Here is a 20,970-nt window from a genome sequence, read left to right on the forward strand (position 1 = left end):
CCACTCTAGCGTGACGCATGCTCGTAGACACGCCCGCGTGCACTTGTTTTTTTTTTTTTCAATGCAGAGGTCGGGTGACGCCCCTCCCTCCTCTACCTCCACACAGCATCAGCACCTCGAAACCGAACAACTCGACCCTCCGCGGGAAGAGGATGCTCTCCGGCCCGTGAGGCTGAGCGGCAACAACGAGATCGATAGCCTGACGGTATAGTCGCTGTTTCCCCGCCTGCACGTTTATGCCGCCTCGCTGCCTCCATTCATATTGCACCATTCATGCATCCCCAAGAATGGAAACTCGCTGCGAGGAAAGGGAAAAAAAAGAGAAACATTAAAATAACCCTCTGCGGCCCCGGTGGCTCGCTTTCGTAAGACATCGTCCCCGCTCGTTTTTTACTGAAGCTTCCTTTTCATGGCGGGCTTAAAGTGATGAGGACCCCCGATTCTGGCTTGTGAGGGCGCCTCGCGAATGTAGGGCTAGTACGGGAAAAGCCGAGCAAACAAAAGGCATCCAGACCCCCTCCTCCTCTGACGCACCTGGCTGCCCTGTCGCCACTTGACATGACAGCGCAGAGCCGGGAGCAGAGCAGCAGGATCAAGGGGCACCGACGTGCGGCCGGACGTGCGGACACGACGGGGAACACAGGAGCCTGCGGACGCTCGGCGGAGAGGCAGCAGCAGCAGCCCAGGGGAGGCCGGATTGCAGTTTCTGGGGACGAGCGCCAAGGGCAGTGCGGCAGTCAGCAGGCAGACCGGGGGGAGGAGGCTGCGAAGATCTGCGATACTTCCCCCCAAGTCAACACTGCTGTCTCACCTCCATATCATCCTAAAGATATTATGGTGGAAGTTTTCATTTTTCATCAATGGTGACTGTTGCTTATTCCCCTAGCTTTTTTTCTTCTTCTTCTCGCCCCTTTCTTCCTTTATCCAATCAGTGATTATGTGCAATTAAAGGATTAGATCTGCTCTTGAGGCAAGGGTGGAACCCTGAGGGGACTGATGTACATACTGGCCAGGTATCATCGGCTCCCGTCTTCTCTGGCTTTGCTCATTCTGCTTGTCGCCTGCACTATGGGCTGTATTCAGAGCATCGCATGCAAGCCCCGCATCAGACGGGAGAACATTGTAGTGTATGAGGTGTCCGCCTCTATTGACCAGTGTCCCACCATCATTGAGGAGAACTCACCGATTGTGCTCCGCTACAAGACACCTTACTTCAGGGCCTCAGCGGGAGTCGTGATGCCACCAGTGCCCCGCAACGAAACCTGGGTGGTGGGCTGGATCCAAGCTTGCACCCAGATGGAGTTCTACAATACCTATGGCGATATTGGCATGTAAGTGTGTAGAAGACGCCATCAAACCTCTCTTGCTTACTGTGGGCCTCTAAGGTGTGCATGTGATTCTCTCACACACACACATCTAGACCAAAACCCTGTACCTGGCATTGCCACACACACACACACACACACACACACACACACACACACACACACAAACAAAGTCTCTCATCCTCTGCTTCTCTGTGTCCTCTTTTGTCCGCTGCTGCAGGTCCAGCTGGGAGTTACCAGAACTGCGAGAGGGTCGGGTCAAGGCCATCAGTGACTCGGATGGTGTCAGCTACCCCTGGTACGGCAACACCACAGAGACGGTCACCCTCACCGGCCCTACATCCAAACCGTCCCGTCTGACGGTCAGCATGAACGACAACTTCTACCCCAGTGTGACCTGGGCTGTCCCCATCAGCAACAGCAACACACCCATGCTGACCCACATTACCAGGGACCAGAGTTTCATCACCTGGTTGGTGGCCATGAACTCTGTCACGAAGGTAGGCCCGAAACACAGCGATCCCGCCTTTGGCCCACATCACGATAAGATGGGGGGAGGGGGGAGAAAAACAGCCGTATATCTTCAGAAACCACTCTCCCATTTCACACTGGCTATGATGTAATCACTTTCTCCTGCACTTTCCCAGTCTGGTGTAAAGTTACAAAATATCTCATCATTACCTTCAACTCTCCTGATGTAGCAGCGGCATCAGAAGTCAGTCCAGCACAACATGTGAATCAGGATGTGTTGTCTTTTGAAAGAGATATTTTATTAAAGAACACGAGGAAAGCATGGCTGTTTTAGTTTTGTGTCAGCAGCTTGGTCTTAAAAGATCATCAGCAAGCACATCGACCATATTAACACGGTGGCTCTGTCTCCTCTTCCAGGAGCGTATAGTGTTGCAGACGGTGCGGTGGCGGATGCGGGTGGATATCGCCGTGGATCCAGACATGCCGCTGGGCTCTCGGGCCTCACTGGTGGGCCGCCCCTACCAGGAGCAACCGCACATCCTCAACTACCAGGAACCCATCCCTCCCAACGCGCTGGGGAGGCCGAACGCCAACGATGCCCAAGTGCTAATGTGGAGGCCGCGGAGAGGGGCGCCGCTCGTCGTCATACCGCCAAAATAAGAGAGTGAAATGTTTGCACACACAAAAATATGATTGTTCCCTTTTGGAAAAAAAATAAGTGGAGGGGGGTGTAAATGGATAGGAAAGTAAGCCCGATGGTTGGCCCCCCCCTCCACCCCTCCGTGGCTTCTTCTTCCTGAATGATTCAAATGGACTATCGCAATTAGCCGGTACGGATATTACATCTGGGATCTGACGTAGCACAAGAAGTCCACAGCAAACTATTTGTCAAGGACCTGGAGCTGCATCAAAGCTTGTTTGAACCCCCTCACATGCTTTGGACTGGAATATAGAGTTATGCCTGCCTTTTAGCTGAGAAGGAAAAGCTGTTTTTAGATGTATCGCAGAGGTATTAGACCACAACAAGAACTGCATCCTGCATCCTTATGTAGACCCTATTGCATGAGAATGAGAGGAACACACAAAAAAAACCTCTCCTTGGAGAACTTTCGAATAGCATTTGTTTTGTATAACTTGTTACCTGAAGACATTTTGATTGAAAAGTCAGCCAAAAAGAAAACAAAAAATACAGAGGGCTGGTAAACCTCATCAGTGCCAACAAAGGCCTTCAGCAATCTCAGTATTAAAGGATGTATACAGATCATTTAAAAGAGACAAAGTATTATACAAATCTTTTTAGGTGAAGAATAAACTCGTACATCGACCAGATTGTAACAACAGCACCCACTTGGCATAAAAGTCTGGGAGAAGAGAAAAAAAAACAGCCTGCTGTAGTTTTCACTTGAGTTCTGCTAATACACCAAACGTACGCACCCAGCATAGTTTCTTGCCTCAGTTGTGCAGCTGATGCTGTTTTGTTTTTTGTTTTGTTTGTTTTGGATGGGTGTCAGATTTGTCAGAGGGATGAGCCAGATCTGTTGCTACCTTAAATAAATAATGTCAGCTATGCGTTCAATAAGTGCAGCGTAAATGACTTGGAGCAGTGCCGGACAACAGATTTGAAACAAGAAGGCGATAGCAGTCGGCACATATATCACAGGTGGAGCGAGGCCAAACTGTCCCGAGGCTACATTTGATGTTGCACTACAATCCAGGGAATAGAAATGTACCCGTGATGGTTTTGCCGGTGTGAAACTAAGCCAGACACCATTTTAAAAATGGGTTTTATTTGGATCCGTGCCAGCGCTGCTTCTGTGACGTCATACTGATTATTTGTCCGGCAGATTTCTGCAGATAAACACGCAGATGAAGACTTTCACTGCGTCGTGGCCACGGCCCGTCCTGGGCCTCCGTCCAGGTCCCTGCCTGCCACTCTGCACAAGTCACATGACTCATCTTCCATCTGTGCTTCTCTCCAGGTTCACGCCTCACCTTCCCATATGCCCGCTCTCTTTTCTCCCCTGGCTGCACACCTCATACACGCAGGCTAGGGCCATACCGAAGTCACAAATCCTTTCTGAGATCCACAACTATGCAAACATTGTCTGTGTCTTGAGTAAAACTGCTGGAAACACTGCAAAATTAACAGGAAAATAGGCTAAATGAGTTCTCCCACCAACGCCCTGCCATCTTATTTTATGCTGCTTTTATCTGCTGGGATCAATGTTGAATAAAAATGATTGTTGCTACCAATTAAAAAGTACACAGAGGTTAAAATAGGTCATATTAATTCAGTGTATCTTCATTGGTCACAGCACCTCGGCTCATTCAGCCATCTGTTGCTATAGAGACCAGTTTGGTTTTCCTGAGTGCACTGCAACTGGAACTGAAAAAAAGAAAAAGAAAGAAAACGAAAAGAACTGTTCAAAATATTCATGGGTGTGCCGACATCTGTGTGCGAGGATTAGAGAGAGTGTATGTGTGGGGGCGCTCACACACACACACAGACGCAGGTAGACTTTGATGTAAGATGAGATCAAGGCAGCGCTGGTTGTTTCAGCATAAAAAAAGAGTTTAATTTATTCATTTGTTGTTACATAAAGAGCTTTTCTTTTTGTTTTTCTGAATTTAAATAACTCTAAAACGAGCGCTTTTGATATACATGTTCAGACTGTGAGTAGCAAGGTCAAAGCAGTCGTTTCAGTTTTATGTGAAATTTCATCTCTTATTTTTTTTTAAAAAGGGAAAAAAGGACATTCAGCATCTTTGGACAGAGGTAACCCCTCCTCTTTGCAGCACGTTTACTCCTCCTTCCACCACTAGATGGAAGTGCTGTCAAGGATTCGCCTCCCGTTTGCTTTGTAAATGAATACACAGTATTTCTTATCGCAGTTCTTTCGTTCCCAAACAATGTTTTTATTATTACTTAGAAAACCTCCCACTAATGTCAAAGAAAGAAAGAAAAGTACCAAAAACCACACGAGCTCCTCGTACTGATAATACAAACAGCTCTTTTGCCCTTTCAGAAAAAATGTTCAAGCATAGGAAATAAAAATGTTTTTGCCCCTTCAAAACAAACTGAACACCACATGGACGACAAGAACTGGTTATTTAAACAGACTAAATGACTGACTTATAGAAAGTTTACGAAAGGTCCCAAAGTGCCCAAATGTTTTTTCTTTGTGATTTACAATATATGCTTTGGTTTGTTTGTTTGTTTGTTTCTGAACGAAGACGTTATCTGTCTTATCCAGCATGTAACATCTGGTTTATGACTGAGGTTCTTTATTGTTTGCCATATATATGTTGTTCTGTATGAAACAAAAAAAACAACAAAAAAAGATGAAGTCAGTCTGACCGCTTCGCAACATATTTTAATTTTTCTACGTGCTTGGCAGTGTCTGGAATATGTTAAATGTAACCCATCTTAAGCGTACACTCAGCGGCAGCTTCATTAGGTACACCTGTCAGACTGCTCGTTGGATATCTACGATCATCCAATCACATCGCAGCAACTCTGCTCATTAGGACATGTAGACATATTCAGGATGAGATGCTGAAAACTGAGTGTGAGAATGTGGAAGTACAGTGATTTCATTGACTTTGCACAGGCTGGTCTGAGTAATTCAGAAACTGCTGGTTTATTTTTACACACAACTATCTCTACAGTTCATAAAGAATGATCCAAACAGGTAAGAAAACTGTGCACAGTAGTGAAAATGCCTTGTTGAGTTCAGAGGAGAATGATCAGACTGCTTTGAAATGACAGGAAGACAACAGCGACTCGAATAAACACTTGTTACAGTCAAGGTAGGGAGAAGAGCATCTCTGAATGCATAACACATCGAACCTGCTGTCAGCTAAGAAACTGGGGTTACAGTTAATACATGATAGTTTTAGAGGTATTTTCCTGGCACGCTTTAAGCAGAACACAAGCCCTTGTATGTATGACAGCCCTGAGTATTGTTGCTAAACCTGTCTATCCCTTTACGACCCATCTTCTGATGCTTCCAACAAGATAATCGACCCTATCATGAAGCGCAAATCATGTCAAACTGTTTGTTTGAACATGAGAGCTCGCTGTACTCAAACAGCCTCCAGTAGAGCACCTTGGCAATGTGGTGGAGGATCCAGACAGATTATAAAAATCTGATACGACGCGCTCCTTTGTTATTATTATTTTAGCACGTGCTTGTGGGGATCTAGTAAGTGCAATATGCTGTTGTGCTTTTTCAAAACTTCTCTGCTGATATCTAAAGAAACACTTTCCATTTGCCCCCGCGACCCTGAAAAGGATAAGCGGAAGTGAATGGATGGCTGGACTTTCCATTTGCACTAAAATTATGTGCCACTTCTTCAAAAGACGTGATCATTTTAAAATTACAATTCTTTAGCAACCCAAAGCTTAAATGTAGCATCTGTACCTCCTGAGGTGGAACGTCACAGTTCTAATACTGACACACGTGAACTAGTTTCACATTAGTTTGCCAGCAAGGATATGGTTTGCTTATCATGTCCTCCTGTTCGCCTTACGCCGTTTGCTTTTCTGTAGTGTTAAGTTTACCTGACATGCTCAAAACAATAGCTTTCACATGAGTCACTGCTAACATCCATTTTGCACTTTTTCAGAGAAGGCCCACTTCCAAAAGACTGTATTTCCCAGTAACTTGTCTTTACTTTTTCTGTAATGAAATTGTTCATGTGGCAAATTCCTGGTCACAGTTTGTAGAGCCACAATTCACGCAAGTCTCTGATTACACTTTGTTGGTGCTGCTGCTGGCAGGTTTCTGCTCATAGCCGTAAAGAAATGTGGCAGCAATAACCAGCACTGCACCTAGAAAAAATACGCTGAGAGACACAGAGAAAAAGAAAATGCATTAAGTTGGAAGCACAACACGTGAGGCAACTTGTGTGTATGACAGTTATCACTGTTACTATTACTAGTTCTGTGTGGAGCTTTGCCAAGATTTTGAATACAGTGCCTTTCAAAAACATTGCTGCTGATTAGAAGATAGCGAAACAGTAGTTGCCCTCTTCAGGATTTCTTTCTTGTTATGTTATGACGTGACTTAATTCTGATTTTCCACATTGTTTTTGGAAAGCTGACATGTTCAGTATATTCATCACACGCAGGCCTGATTACTGCCAGACCAGCTGAATTGAGAAATCCCTTAAACAGAAGCTGGATGGTGAAGTGAAGTAGGCTAAAAGATCTCAAAAAGTCATCTATTAGTCTGGAAAGGGGTTACAAAGCCATTTCTAAGGCTTTAGAACTTCAGTGAACCACGGTGAGAATCATTATCCACAAATGCAGAAAACTTACAACAGTGGTGAATCTTCTCAGCAGCAGTTATCCTACCAAAATTACTCCAAGATGATCAACGGTCACAAATGAACCTAGAAGACCATCTAAAGCAGAGTTAAACAACTCCAGGCCTCAAGTGCTGGTGTCCTGCAGGTTTTAATGATTAGTTTAGTGCCAGGCCTCTGGAGAACTTCAAGACATGTTGAGGGGGTAATTTAGCCATTTAAATCAGCTGTGTTGGATCAAGGACACATCTAAAACGTGCAGGACACCGACACTTGAGGCCCGGAGTAGCCTACCCCTGGTCAAAAAGAACTGCAGGCCTAACTTGTCTGACTTAATTAAAGTCACTCCACAAGTGAACAACATAAAAGAGACTGTGCAAAAATAGCATCAGTGTGAGAGTCTAAGGCAAGAACCAGTGCTGGCCAAAAGAACATAAAGACTCATATTATATTTACCAAAAATATCTTGATGACTCCCAAGACTTTTTAGAAAATATTCTGTGACGAGACGAAAGGTGAACTTCTTGGAAGCTTTCATTCCTGTTACATGCATCTCCTAAAAGAATTTCATACCAGCAGTCAAACATGGTGGTGATGTTCGGGGGCTGTTTTTCTGCTTCAGGAATTGGACAACTTGCTGTTCCCTGATGGAACCATGAATTCTGCTCTGTACCATAAAATCCTGAAGAAGAATCTCCGGCCATGAGTTTATGCCCTGAAGCTCAAGGTTTCTCGGCTTATGCGGCATCACCATGTCTTGCAGTCCTTGCAGATTGCTTCTGCCGAAGGCGGCACAGCCACTTATTACGTTTTAATAACTAACCCAGTTATTTACTTGGCTTATCTTTTCTAATTCTAAAATTCGTTTGATGATCTGAAACATCTAAATTTAACAAATATGCAAAAAACTACAAAATCAGGAAGGTGGCAAAAACTTTTCACTGCACAGTTTAACATGTTTGGAAGCAAAGACTTGCTGATTAGTATTAAAATAAGGCAGATTTTTATTAGTTAAAACCAAAAACGCTAAACTGGAGTTTGTGATGGAAGAACTATTTTTTAATCAACACAAAACCTGATGAAAATCCACAAATGTGAAGGTGGTCAGCGCAGTCAGGTGACTGTTAAAAGACATCTGGATTCTGTTTTAACTAGTTTCCTGATAGTCAGTGTCAATTGCTGACACACAGGTAGGTCCAAAAGTTTTTGGATAATGATAGTTTTTAATAGCACGCCTCGTTACACCACCACAGTGGATTTTAAATCATGATTGTTTTCTGTAAAATAGACTGTGGTGGAGGCAAGAGGCAAAATTACAAACAAAGTTTCTTTGTCAGAAACTTAAGGACCTAAATGTATTTCAGCCTGTAGTAAAGCTGCTAGATCTAAAAAAAAAAAAAAAACCCTCAAGAATATCATGTTTTCCACTGATAAAGTGTTAGCAAATTAATATTTTTTTTATTGTGCATAAGCGCGCTTGTGTTTACCTTGTGGGATTAAAGTCCTTCAACAGGAAATACGACATGAGTGTAGACACCATGATTGATAGAGAGGTGGCAAATCCTTTGAGGATGTTGTCAGCATATTTAATGACTACAGCCACGATCAGCCCGCCGAGAGCCTGAAGACATGCAAACAACACAAAGGCAGACATGAACAACTCCACAAAGACTGCCATAAAACTCATGGAAGTCAAATGATGTACTGTAGTGAAACACGATGGCGCAACCTGTAAGACGACAACTATGCAGGTAATAGTGTTGTATCCCTGGAAAATCCCCTCCTGCTTCAAGCTTTCGCCATCATACACCACCATGCCTGTCAAGCCAAACACAAAGCTGAACAAACCTGAAAGAGACAAGAGAAAGTGATAAAGATCAGGTCCTTGCTGGGACAAGTAAGACAAAGGTGGTGTTTTAACTAAGGAGCAATATAAGGCAAGAAGAACAAAAGGAAATGAGCCATAGCCATGCTGTCTTAAAGCAGACTGCAGTCCTAAGATGCCATCAAGTTTTATCAATATACAGCCCATAAACTCACCTTGAATGTGCACCTCCTCAGTTCAATCTTTATTGTTATACACATAGAACAAAATATCCCAAGAAACTCACATCCATATGCCAAGAACAGTTTTACTTGCCAAATCACCAAATCAGTCTAACGTTGTGCTTGTACAAAGGTATATATGTATATATATATGTATATATACATATATGTATATATATGTGTATATATACATATATGTATATATATGTATATATACATATATGTACACACACACACACACACACACACACACACACACACACACACACATACATATGTATATGTATATATATATATATATATATATATATATATATATATATAAACACCCAGCACGCCCCTGCGGGCGGTTTATCCTTCAAGCTCGGGTCCTCTACCAGAGGCCTGGGAGCTTGAGGGTCCTGCGCAGTATCTTAGTTGTTCCCAGGACTGCGCTCTTCTGGACAGAGATCTCCGATGTTATTCCCGGGATCTGCTGGAGCCACTCGCCTAGCTTGGGAGTCACCGCACCTAGTGCTCCGATTACCACGGGGACCACCGTTACCTTCACCCTCCACATCCTCTCGAGCTCTTCTCTGAGCCCTTGGTATTTCTCCAGCTTCTCGTGTTCCTTCTTCCTGATATTGCTGTCATTCGGAACCGCTACATCGATCACTACGGCCGTCTTCTTCTGTTTGTCTACCACCACTATGTCCGGTTGGTTAGCCACCACCATTTTGTCCGTCTGTATCTGGAAGTCCCACAGGATCTTAGCTCGGTCATTCTCCACCACCCTTGGGGGCATCTCCCATTTTGACCTCGGGACTTCCAGGTTATACTCGGCACAGATGTTCCTGTACACTATGCCGGCCACTTGGTTATGGCGTTCCATGTATGCCTTGCCTGCTAGCATCTTGCACCCTGCTGTTATGTGCTGGATTGTCTCTGGGGCATCTTTACACAGCCTGCACCTGGGGTCTTGCCTGGTGTGATAGACCCCAGCCTCTATGGATCTTGTGCTCAGAGCTTGTTCTTGAGCTGCCATGATTAGTGCCTCTGTGCTGTCTTTCAGTCCAGCTTTGTCCAGCCACTGGTAGGATTTCTGGATATCAGCCACCTCCTCTATCTGCCGGTGGTACATACCGTGCAGGGGCCTGTCCTTCCATGATGGTTCCTCGTCTCCCTCCTCTTTCTTGGGTTTCTGCTGCCTGAGGTATTCACTGAGCACTCGGTCAGTTGGGGCCATCTTCCCAATGTATTCTTGGATGTTCGTTGTCTCATCCTGGACTGTGGTGCTGACACTCACCAGTCCCCGGCCCCCTTCCTTCCGCTTAGCGTACAGCCTCAGGGTGCTGGACTTGGGGTGAAACCCTCCATGCATGGTAAGGAGCTTTCTTGTCTTTATGTCAGTGGCTTCTATCTCCTCCTTTGGCCAGCCTATTACCCCAGCAGGGTACCTGATCACGGGCAGGGCGTAGGTGTTGATGGCCCGGATCTTGTTCTTACCATTCAGCTGACTCCTCAGGACTTGCCTGACCCTCTGCAGGTACTTGGTGGTTGCAGCTTTTCTAGCGGCCTCTTCATGGTTCCCATTTGCCTGCGGGATCCCCATGTACTTGTAACTGTCCTCTATGTCTGCAATGTTGCCTTCTGGTAGTTCAATCCCCTCAGTTCTGACTACCTTCCCTCTCTTTGTTACCATCCGACTACACTTCTCCAGTCCGAACGACATTCCAATGTCATTGCTGTATAGCCTGGTAGTGTGGATCAGTGAATCGATGTCTCGTTCACTCTTGGCATACAGCTTGATGTCATCCATGTACAGGAGGTGGCTGACAACTGCTCCGTTCTGTAGTCGGTATCCGTAGCCAGTCTTGTTAATGATCTCACTGAGGGGGTTCAGGCTTATGCAGAACAGCAGTGGGGACAGAGCATCTCCTTGGTAGATCCCGCACTTGATGGTGACTTGTGCTATGGGCTTGGAGTTGGCCTCTAGTGTTGTGCGCCACATCCCCATTGAGTTCCTGATGAAGGCTCTTAGGGTCCCATTGATCTTGTACAATTCTAGGCATTCCAGTATCCAGCTGTGGGGCATTGAGTCATAGGCCTTCTTGTAATCAATCCAGGCAGTGCACAGGTTGGTCAGTCTGGTCTTGCAGTCTCGGCTGATTGTTCTGTCTACCAGTAGCTGGTGTTTTGCGCCTCTGGTATTCTTGCCAATTCCTTTCTGTGTCCCGCTCATGTATTGACCCATGTGCCTGTTCATCTTAGCCGATATGATGCCTGACAGGAGCTTCCATGTAGTACTGAGGCAGGTTATTGGTCGGTAGTTGGAGGGGACCGGTCCCTTCTTGGGGTCCTTGGGGATCAGGACCGTCCGACCTTCGGTTAGCCATTCCGAGTGTCTCTCGTTAACTAGCAGCTGGTTCATTTGTGCTGCCAGACGCTCGTGGAGTGCAGTCAGCTTCTTTAGCCAGTAGGCGTGAACCATGTCGGGCCCTGGTGCTGTCCAACTCTTCATAGTGGAGACCCTTTCTTGGATATCTGCCACTGTGATGGTTACTGGACCCTGTTCAGGGAGGTCGCTGTGGTCTGCCCTCAGATCCTCTAGCCACTGAGCATTGCCGTTATGGGTTGCGTCCTTCTCCCATATGCTCTTCCAGTATTGCTCCGTCTCCAGCCTTGGTGGTGCTGTTCTCTTATTATTATTGTTCCCTTGCCACTGAGAGTACACCTTTGCTGGTTCTGTGGAAAACAGCTGGTTTATTCTCCTGCCTTCTATCTCTCTGGTGTACCTCCTCAAGCGGCTGGCCAAGGCTGTGAGTCTTTGCTTGACAGTTTCCAAGGCCTCAGGTATGGACAGCTTGCTGTATTTCTTAGGCACCTTCTTTGTCGCACCTTTCTGCAACTCCGTTAGTTGGCTAACCTCCCTCCGTGCTACTTTGATCTTGCCCTCTAGCCTCCTTCTCCATGGAGGGTACTGCCCCTTGTGGCTGTTCAACTTGTAGCCAAGCATCTCACTGATCACTGCTGCCGTACTGTAGATCAGCTTGTTAGTGTCGTAATCGTGGTTGTAGGTATTGTAGGTATGTAGGTATAACATGTCCTTCTGTTAGCACATTAACTTACAAATGGAGCCTGAGGCTTGTAAACAAAATGCTGTCCAAACTCTGCAGAAACCCCTGGTATAAAATGAGATTTTCCCTGACTGAATGTCAACAGTTAGATGATGTTAAATTAGATACAGAGAAGTCTTGCATGTTGCACCATTTTTCATGCTTACAGCTCTTATTTAATTTTGCACTGAATTTCTTATAATAGTCTCTCTTTAGTTTTACTTAGAGTCATGTTATTATTGGATACATTGTAGTCATTAAGCCGACCATGAAATCCTCTACATACCACAGTATTCTAGAGTCAAATGCAACCCCATCTGTCTGACAGCTAAATGATCCCTAGCGCAGCAGCGAATCTACAGCAGAACAGCTGAAAAATAAAAGAAGTCCAGACCTCAACCTGCCTGAAGTGCTGCGGGAGCTGTGCACAAATGACTGTCTGCAAACCTCACTGTAAGACAGAGTAAAAGTAACTCTGCAACAATGTGAGTGACTGATAAAGTCATTTTAAAAACAAGTGCTACAAGTTCTTGCAAGCTGCTAAATCATGCGGTGTACTTTCACAGGAACTGCATAACTTTCTGAGAAAACGTTTGTTTGTAAGGAACCATACATTCCTCGCTCAGCCTGTCATATAAATGGAGGTATAGCCACTCACCCAGCTGTATATTACGAAGCCACAGACTCTGGCTTGTCTCTTTGAGGATCTTCTCAAAGTAAACTCCAGCAAAACCACTGGACACACAGGCCATCAGCACAGCGATCAGGCCCACAAACTGGGAGCTTGCAGACATTACATTCTGTTCAGAGTCACCCAGAGACTCGACGGGCAACTGTGAAGGTTGAAACACTGATGAGCGTGTGCAAAGGCATAGGCTTTTATCAAAGCACATGAATACACTGAGACTCCAAAAAAACCATTAGAAAGGTAGAAATGAAACATTAGTAATAATTGTGGTGACGGCGAGCGCTGTTACCTGCACCAGAGTGACCCCGGCCATGAGGAAGAGCAGGGAGAGCCACTGGTAGCTGCCTAACTTTTTCCCGAGCATGGAGACAGAGAACAAAGCTGTGGTGAGGATCTTCAACTGGTACGTGACCTGTTAGACACAAAAACACAAGTGATGCTTTAAGTAAATGATGGATTACTCCCATCCTCACTACAGCACATAAAAATTGATACAGTACTGGCTACAGTCTGAGTTACAGTAGAGTTGATCAAGTTGCTACCTATGCTCCTTCTTTTTCTTAAATAACATCCTGTTGCTTTCGATTTCTTCTCTGCCATATTTAATTTTTCTTGTTATTTACACTCTTACTTTTTCATTTTGACTGTGTCCACAATTATATTTCATGCTACAGTCATATTTTCCTATCTTTTATTGTGCTCTTCAAAGCATATCGCATTTTTCAGAGTGTTACAAACACAAACTTTATTTATTTATTATTTAGCACACAATAATGGGTAGTATAGAAATGCCACAGTTACAGAAAATGCATTCATATCCAGAAATCTTCTTTCCAGCTACTTCTCGTTCTTTTGGAAGATCTACTGTATTCTAATTCTTCATCTGTACTTTGATGCCTTTCATTCAGCAGCCCACTGTGCAGGGGTCAGGACAGATCTGTTTAAAAATGGAAGAGACACGCCATTTCTAAGAATCCTCTCTGTGATAGATAAGAGGACACATGTTTGCACTCCGGAAATAAACATTGAACTTGTTGTGCTTCATTCCTATTGGGACAGCTTCATTTGCAAGATTTTTGTCACTGAGTTGCTGTTAAAAGGATGATCTGAAATGTTCCCAAGTGCCTCTTATTCACTTTCTTCTTCAGGTTTTTTAGCGCTCAAGGACAAATGGGTAGTATTATTAATTGGGTAATAATAGTCTCACAATTCTACTTAAAAATGTTATTGCGTTATTCATTTATGTAAAGAACTGCGTATATGCGAAAAAGGACAGAAACTGGAACTGGATGTCATGAACGTATAAATCTTGGTGTTCATTTGAAAATGGTTACTTTGTGACAAAGAAGAAAAGTGAACATGGCCTTTTTACCAGCTAGTCGTCTGTATTTTTTTTAAATTATTTTTTAAATTAATTTTCCAAGTTCACAAAACAGTTTCAGTCAGTTTGAATTGTTTTCCAAAGTATGTTTTTTTGGTTTATTGTTTTTTTTTAGATCACTATAGAGTTTGTTCACATCCAATTATAAATGTTATTTATAAAAAATATCATTTTAGAAATGAGGGATGTGAAGCTTTAATTTAAACAAACATATTTTATATGTTTTATGATTTTTTCCAGTGTTCCAAAACTCAATAACTAGCATTTTCCTCTTTAATATTTACAGAATATAGCAGAGGGTATAGCTTTAGTACCACTTAAATTAATCAAACAAGCCTTATGAGATTAGAACAGATGACATCTGTGAGATAGATTTATGTAAATATTTACCAGGATATCCACTGTACACTGTGAATGCAGAAATGTACACAATACAAACCAGCCATGTGAAACCATAAAGAAACCAGTTCACGCACACAAACTCAGTGAGCTTGAACAAGCACATTCATTCATTTGTATGTAACCTGATAGGTGGCTGCGTCCAGGTTGGACAGGGCAACATAGAGCAGATTGTTCTGCAGAGTGTAGATCCCTGCAGGAACGGCCAGCTTCACGAGCTCCACGGGCTTGTTCAGAATCTCCTTGTTCAGCAGCTCGTACATTGCCGTCAAGCTAAAATCTAAGAGAAACAGAGAGAGCGCTGTCAGTAATTTAGAAAACGAGTGCTACAAGTTCGTGCTGTTAAAGGTGGTTCTGCAACCTGCTAAATCATGTGGGGTACTTTTCAACCTATGAAGTTTATTAACTAGACTGGGGATTTTCTACCCAAGTAGGATCCAAAACTGATTTTCCTCCTTACTCACTGTTCTCACTGAAGATGAGGAGAGTGCACATAAAAATCTTGAGCACTTCAGCTGACACTACGGCAGAGGAGGCGAGGTAGCGAGGACCGTTCTCCTTCAGGGTACGGGAGTAGCGCATGGTGAGAACCAGCAGGGTGGTTTGCAGCACCAGAACCCCCAGAGACACGTATTTTAGCCTGGAGGAAAGCGCCATTGTGGAGGAATGTTCGACTCTGCAGAGAGACAGTGAAGGAGCCTTTTAGGGTGGACAGGAAGAAAATGAAAAAAAGAAGAGTGAACTGAAAGGTTCATTCAGCTTGTTCACACAAACATAAGGACTCACAGAGAGCGTCCTGACACGCTGAGCAAGGCTGCTGCAGTGTCCTTGAGCTAGAAATTGACTTCTGCCTCGAACACTTAAGAAGTTGCAGAAATGCACGAGAAAACAGTGGAAGAGACTGAGGATTAACAGGCTGTGACTGGTCCTTCACAGACACAGTCTAACAATAAAAAGTAATGGGGAACATGTCGGAAACAGCTGTCACCTTTCCTTTGTCTTGTTATTGGAAATCTGTCCTCCAGCAAGACAAGTGCAGATTTAGTGCAGGAGAGGAACGTGTCGGTCAACCATTGCTGAAACTGTTACACGACCAGCTGGAAAACCATAGCCTCCATCTACCCTGGCTAATGACATAGCTGTGCACTACTTATCCACACTCGCACCAGAATTCTAATAACATTCGATGGCAGCTGTCACAGGTGTCATTTATAAAAAAATACAAATCATTTCTCGTCTAAACTTGTCAGAGGTTTGTGGCTTAAAGATGAAAAAGCACAGCAAATTGTAAAGTCCTAAAATTTAAATAAATAATTTAAAATTAGGAAGGATTTTATACATGAGTGAATTAAACAAGTGTGAACCTTTAGCTGACAGTGATGAGACAATTACTAACCCGTCTCCTGACTCTGGCATCTGGGGCGTCTGAAGAGAAACAGTCCTCATTCTTTTATCTTTTATTTCCAAATTGAGGCATCGTCCACTTGCCTTCATCACAAGACTCACAGAGTCAGCTCACCTTCAAGTAGTAGGAGGAACTGCTCATTTTCTCACAAGGTGAAAGTGTGGGATCGGCTCAGGTGGACTGTTTGCACAGCACGATTATTAGTTAATCCCTGTTAACAGCGAGGCCTCTGTTTCTCCACTGTCTTCAGACAATTACGCACACCGAATCTGACTCACGCACAGTTTGCAGTTCCTTCTTGTTCTTACTGATTCATGACATCATCTCAAACAAACGGACCTCGAGCAAAAGTAATGTCAGAGCAAACTTGTGACTCTGTTATGCTGTGAAGCATTTATATGTGTTGTATTTGAACAGGGATTTAGTTTAAAAATTCTATTTAGTTTTTTCAAAAAGGGATGTACAACTAGCCAAGATGAACGCCTTGAAGTGGTGGCAGAGAAGGAGGTGCTATGTTTTCAGCACAGTGACCTCTTTATGTAGGAGCTCTGCTTAGCAGAGGGGCACGGCTGCACAGTCCCTCTCTGTTTCTGTGTGTGTCAGTGTGTGCGTGAGTGCCCTCCTTACAGCCTGCAGTGTCTACACCCAACACACTCTGCCAACTCTCTCCAACTATATTTCAAACTTTTTTTTTTAGGTAGTGTCATCTGTGTTCTTGCTTATTCACGTCCATCCATCCATTTTCTTAAGTGATGGTCCTCTTCACACTCCCGATGACATCTATGGCCACTTTAGAATCACTAAAGCTAACATGCATGTCGTCAGAGTGTGGGAGGAAGTACCTGGAGAGAACCCACCCAGACATGGGAGAGTGTGCAAACTCTACACAAAAGAGCACCAGCTAGCTGGTGCATTCAAACCCAGGACCATGTTGCTGTGCGGTGACGATGCTAACCACTGCAGCCTGAATATTACAGATGTAAATATGCTCACGCTTAACCTACATATGAATGAAAAGAAAATGGACAGTATACAGTATGTGATCGTGTCACGTTCAAATTAGTAACATCATTAGTATTACAACCTTAAAAATGTCTCACTGTTACAGCTCAAGGTTTAAAAGATGTAAAGAAAGGTTATATTTCTATATGCAAACCAATTTAAAGGCAAACTTTTACCTAGATAAAGAAAACTATTCTCCACTAAGTCATATTAATTTTAATTCGAATATTTGAATGACTTAGACAAAACTATAATGTAATTACCATGAACAGTTCACCTTTCTGGCATTTTGCTACGTGCAAATAATATTGATCTGCTGGCTGGTGGTGCAGTGGTTAGCGCTGTCGCCTCGCAGCAGCAGGAAGGTTCTGGTTGTGAAACAGCTGGTTGGCTCAAGCCTCTTTGAATTAAATTTGCATGTTTTCTAGGTGCTTCATGAATATCAGCTTAAATTGTTACCTGTCTCTCTGCGCTACCCCTACGATGGATCTGGACCATGTTTATCTTTGTAACGTTGTATCTACATCTCATATGGAGGGCAATAAATACATGAATACAAATACATAAGGAATGATAAAGAATTGGAGACTGAGGCAAAGAGTGACTCAGACCCTACCAACCTTCAGACGTCACTTTTATTCTGACCAATACTACACACCTGTAAATCTTTCTGATTGCATTTTGCTTTGCAGTTTGGAGGAGTTGGAAATTCTGCCCACAGACATACTTACAGTACTGTGCAAAATTCTCGAGTCACACTTAATTTTTTTTTGTTTTATATAGAAAATGGGAACTAGGGCCAACTATTTATTGAAAGATGCAAACTGAACATACAACATATAAGGCAAAAAGAGAGCTTGTACACTTCTAACTAGCTTTACTCCCAACAGAGCCTTACAGTGTCTTCAGACCTTCTCCTCCTTGATGATCATTTAAATCAAATATTTAAATGTTACTGATGAGGCTTCAGTGAACAGTAGGATCAGCTGAAGGGCCAGATGCATCTTGCAGGTCCTGTTTGAGGTCTTTGCTGGATTTTCCTAGTTCTTAAGGACATGAATCTCAGATACTGATGATTTGCGGTAGATAGTTTTTCAGGGCAGATGCTTTTTCCCTTGTCCTCCACTTGTTTGATCGTCTCACATTTTTCTAAGAACACACTGTACACGATGTTGAGATATCCCATGTTTTCAGGTTATAGTTCTTTGGGAATCACCTTATTGGTACAAAAATATTATTTTATTTCTGTCAAACTCTGCTATTTGTGGTGTTTTTCACTGATTCAATTAAAAATGTTGACTTTTCTTAAAAGGGGATGCCTAAAGATACAATTTAAAGTTGGTTCTTTTCTACGTTATCTGTTTTGTGTAGATACAACACTGGTTCATCCTTAAACTTAGGTGCCTCTTTATGCTTGAATCATGCATAGGTCAGTGTAAAATGACTTAACAAACCAGTTTCTCTGAAAATAAAATGATGGATGTTGAAAGACCTTAGAAAGCCTGGAGGTCTGCTGTTCAAGGCCCCTTTAAAAGTTAGAATGAACTCTGCAAATATATAGAAAAAAATTATAGAAATGGGCAGTGACTCAAGACTTTTGTACAGTACTGTAAACACATGTCAGAGTACCCGTGACTCATGATACCCTGGTGACAGCTACTGTAACAGGAAGTACACCAGGAAGTTTTAAGTGCTTTAGCACACATGCAGATTGGGAATGTGAAAAGACCAACACTGCTATCACAGCTGGTAAATATACAGTAGATGAGACTATTTAGAAATACAAATTCATTAATGAAACACATTTCCTACAGTAAAAAAAAAATTGATATTTAAAGTTATCTGCAACAGAATAATGAGACGTCAACATTAATTTGTCACAGACTTATCAACAACCCACGCAGATTCACACTAGAGAACAGGAAATCTTTTGCCAGCTCCTTGAAATGAGTTTATAAACAGCTCTTCTCTGCCATAGAGAGCATCTCATTGAGTATCACTGAGTATCAAGCTGTCACTCAACAGTCAGGTTCAGCTCAGCATTGAGATCAAGTTACAAACTGAGCTGTTTACACTTTTTAACTTTTTCAAGACACATTATCAGTTTAAGACGTGCGTGCGCTTTTTCGTTTGGGGGCGAATATCTCAAACGCACAGTTCTGGATGCGAATGATCTTTGCGTCTGCTTGCCTGTCTGAGTGCTGATTGGTTGATGAGTGGGCCGGAAAGGAGCGACAGCGGAGTTCACCGGAAACGGGAGAAGCAAGAATCATAAAAAATAAAACACGAAAAAGCACAGACGGTGGACACTTTTAATTCCTTTCAGCACTCGCTCCCACTTCAGGGACTGACGGGCAGGCCGACAACAGCACCAGGAAGAGTGACCCACAAACCGGTTATTCCGCGTATTTGATTCTGAAGGTGATAGACAACAAACGCTCTCCGCACGCTCACGGGAAATCCGAAACTGCCAACGCACTACTCCCGCTCAAGCGCATAAACCCGGACTCAAAGGGACAGTGTTTGGAGACGTTGTGCCACATTTGGGGGCTTTTAGATTTTCAGAGAATTCACTACAACAGGACAGGGTAGCACAGCACTGGCAGAACTTCCAAGTCAGTGTGAAGAAATGAAGTCTAAAGTGGAGCTTTGCTCTGCTGATATCTTGAGAAAAGGAGTAATATTACATATAGTGACGTGGAGCAGAGCTGACCTCCATCACCAGAAAACTTTGACGTATTTGTTTGGCGGTAGTTAGTTAAGCTGAGCAAACATCACACTCGTAAGGATGCGGACCTGTTGAAGGGCAAACCCACATGTGAAGGGAAGGTGTGAAAGTTAGAGTGAGTGAATGCCCCGTTGTTTAATTAAAGACGTATGTGCTGGTTATGGTTCCCCCAAATGTTGCTGATAGTGAAACACGGTGTCTCTGAAGGCATCTTCACAGATTTAAAAAGGAAGCAGAAGGTGTTCACTGTTAAAGTTAGCCACAAAAGATGTCTCCGCAGACAATCGGATGTTTAACAGGCTTTTTTAAACAGCAAATTCTTATCTCGGTGAAACTTACCTGTGGGTCTGGAGCTAAGCTTAGGGTGTAGATGACAGGATGTGGGCGCCCGCACTCTTGATGGTCCTGTCCTCGCTTTCTCTTTACTAAAGATTGACTCTCATGGCGCTAAACTAACAGTCAGCATAGCTGTCTCAGCTGTAATTCACGGCACGCTTTTGATTTTTACGCATATAGCAGACGCGGTGCCTCCTCCTCTGGAGGCTACACTCAATGAATGAACCCACGTGTAGCTGAGAAGGACTCAGTTTAGAAGTTTGGTGACACCTGCCGAAATATGACAAAGTAAACAAGAATACACCGAAGGGGGAACAGTTTCACACCAAAGGCCCCTCTTTTGTCCTCAACATATGTAACATATTTTTTAAATATACATAATAAAATGTAATAAATACCCCTAACAAAGGCTAATCACTAAAACGATATTCACATGCACAGCTTTACACCATATTTCGCTGGAATAGTTATTTAAAGCACTTCAATTCCCCTCTGATTCAAGAGCTATCTGTTAACATTTACTGGGCTGTAAAAAAAAAAGAATTCAGATATTATCAGTAATTTAAAAATTCATACATCGAAGGAACTTGCTTTAAAACAGATTTGCTACATAAGTACATTTATTCTTTAATTACTGTTATTTCTACAAATGGTAAATAAATGGTAAATGGTCTGTATTTATCTATAACTCTAATAATAACAACCTAGAGTGACTTTCCAATCACATTTGATATTTGTGAGTAAGCAAACGATTACGATTACATTAGTATTAAAAATTATTATT

General features: G+C 43.2%; 2 protein-coding genes across 3 annotated transcripts; one reads left to right on the top strand and one right to left on the bottom strand.

Annotated features, from left to right (window-relative positions):
• Positions 1–82: 82 nt before the first annotated feature.
• fam78ba (family with sequence similarity 78 member Ba) lies at positions 83–3,372 on the top strand. Its single transcript, XM_026149812.2, has 3 exons — positions 83–1,331; positions 1,546–1,825; positions 2,214–3,372. The coding sequence occupies exons 1-3, from the start codon at positions 997–999 to the stop codon at positions 2,454–2,456; spliced, it is 858 nt and encodes a 285-aa protein (XP_026005597.2). The 5' UTR covers positions 83–996; the 3' UTR covers positions 2,457–3,372.
• Positions 3,373–5,414: 2,042 nt separating this feature from the next.
• Positions 5,415–20,386, bottom strand: slc35a3b (solute carrier family 35 member A3b). Of its 2 annotated transcripts, none has more exons than XM_026149791.2 (8): positions 20,190–20,386; positions 15,180–15,391; positions 14,841–14,995; positions 13,225–13,347; positions 12,906–13,080; positions 8,836–8,954; positions 8,594–8,727; positions 5,415–6,644 (listed from the first exon to the last, which is right to left on the bottom strand). In XM_026149791.2, exons 2-8 carry the CDS (start codon positions 15,370–15,372, stop codon positions 6,551–6,553), a joined length of 993 nt encoding a protein of 330 aa, XP_026005576.1. In that variant the 5' UTR covers positions 15,373–15,391; positions 20,190–20,386; the 3' UTR covers positions 5,415–6,550. The 2 variants fall into 2 exon arrangements, with proteins under 2 accessions (XP_026005576.1, XP_080149242.1); XM_080293116.1 differs by having other exon boundaries at positions 15,180–15,414.
• Between the last annotated feature and the right edge of the window lie 584 nt (positions 20,387–20,970).

The sequence above is a fragment of the Astatotilapia calliptera genome, chromosome 18 (genome assembly GCF_964374335.1).
Source record: "Astatotilapia calliptera chromosome 18, fAstCal68.1, whole genome shotgun sequence".
Lineage (NCBI taxonomy): Eukaryota > Metazoa > Chordata > Actinopteri > Cichliformes > Cichlidae > Astatotilapia > Astatotilapia calliptera.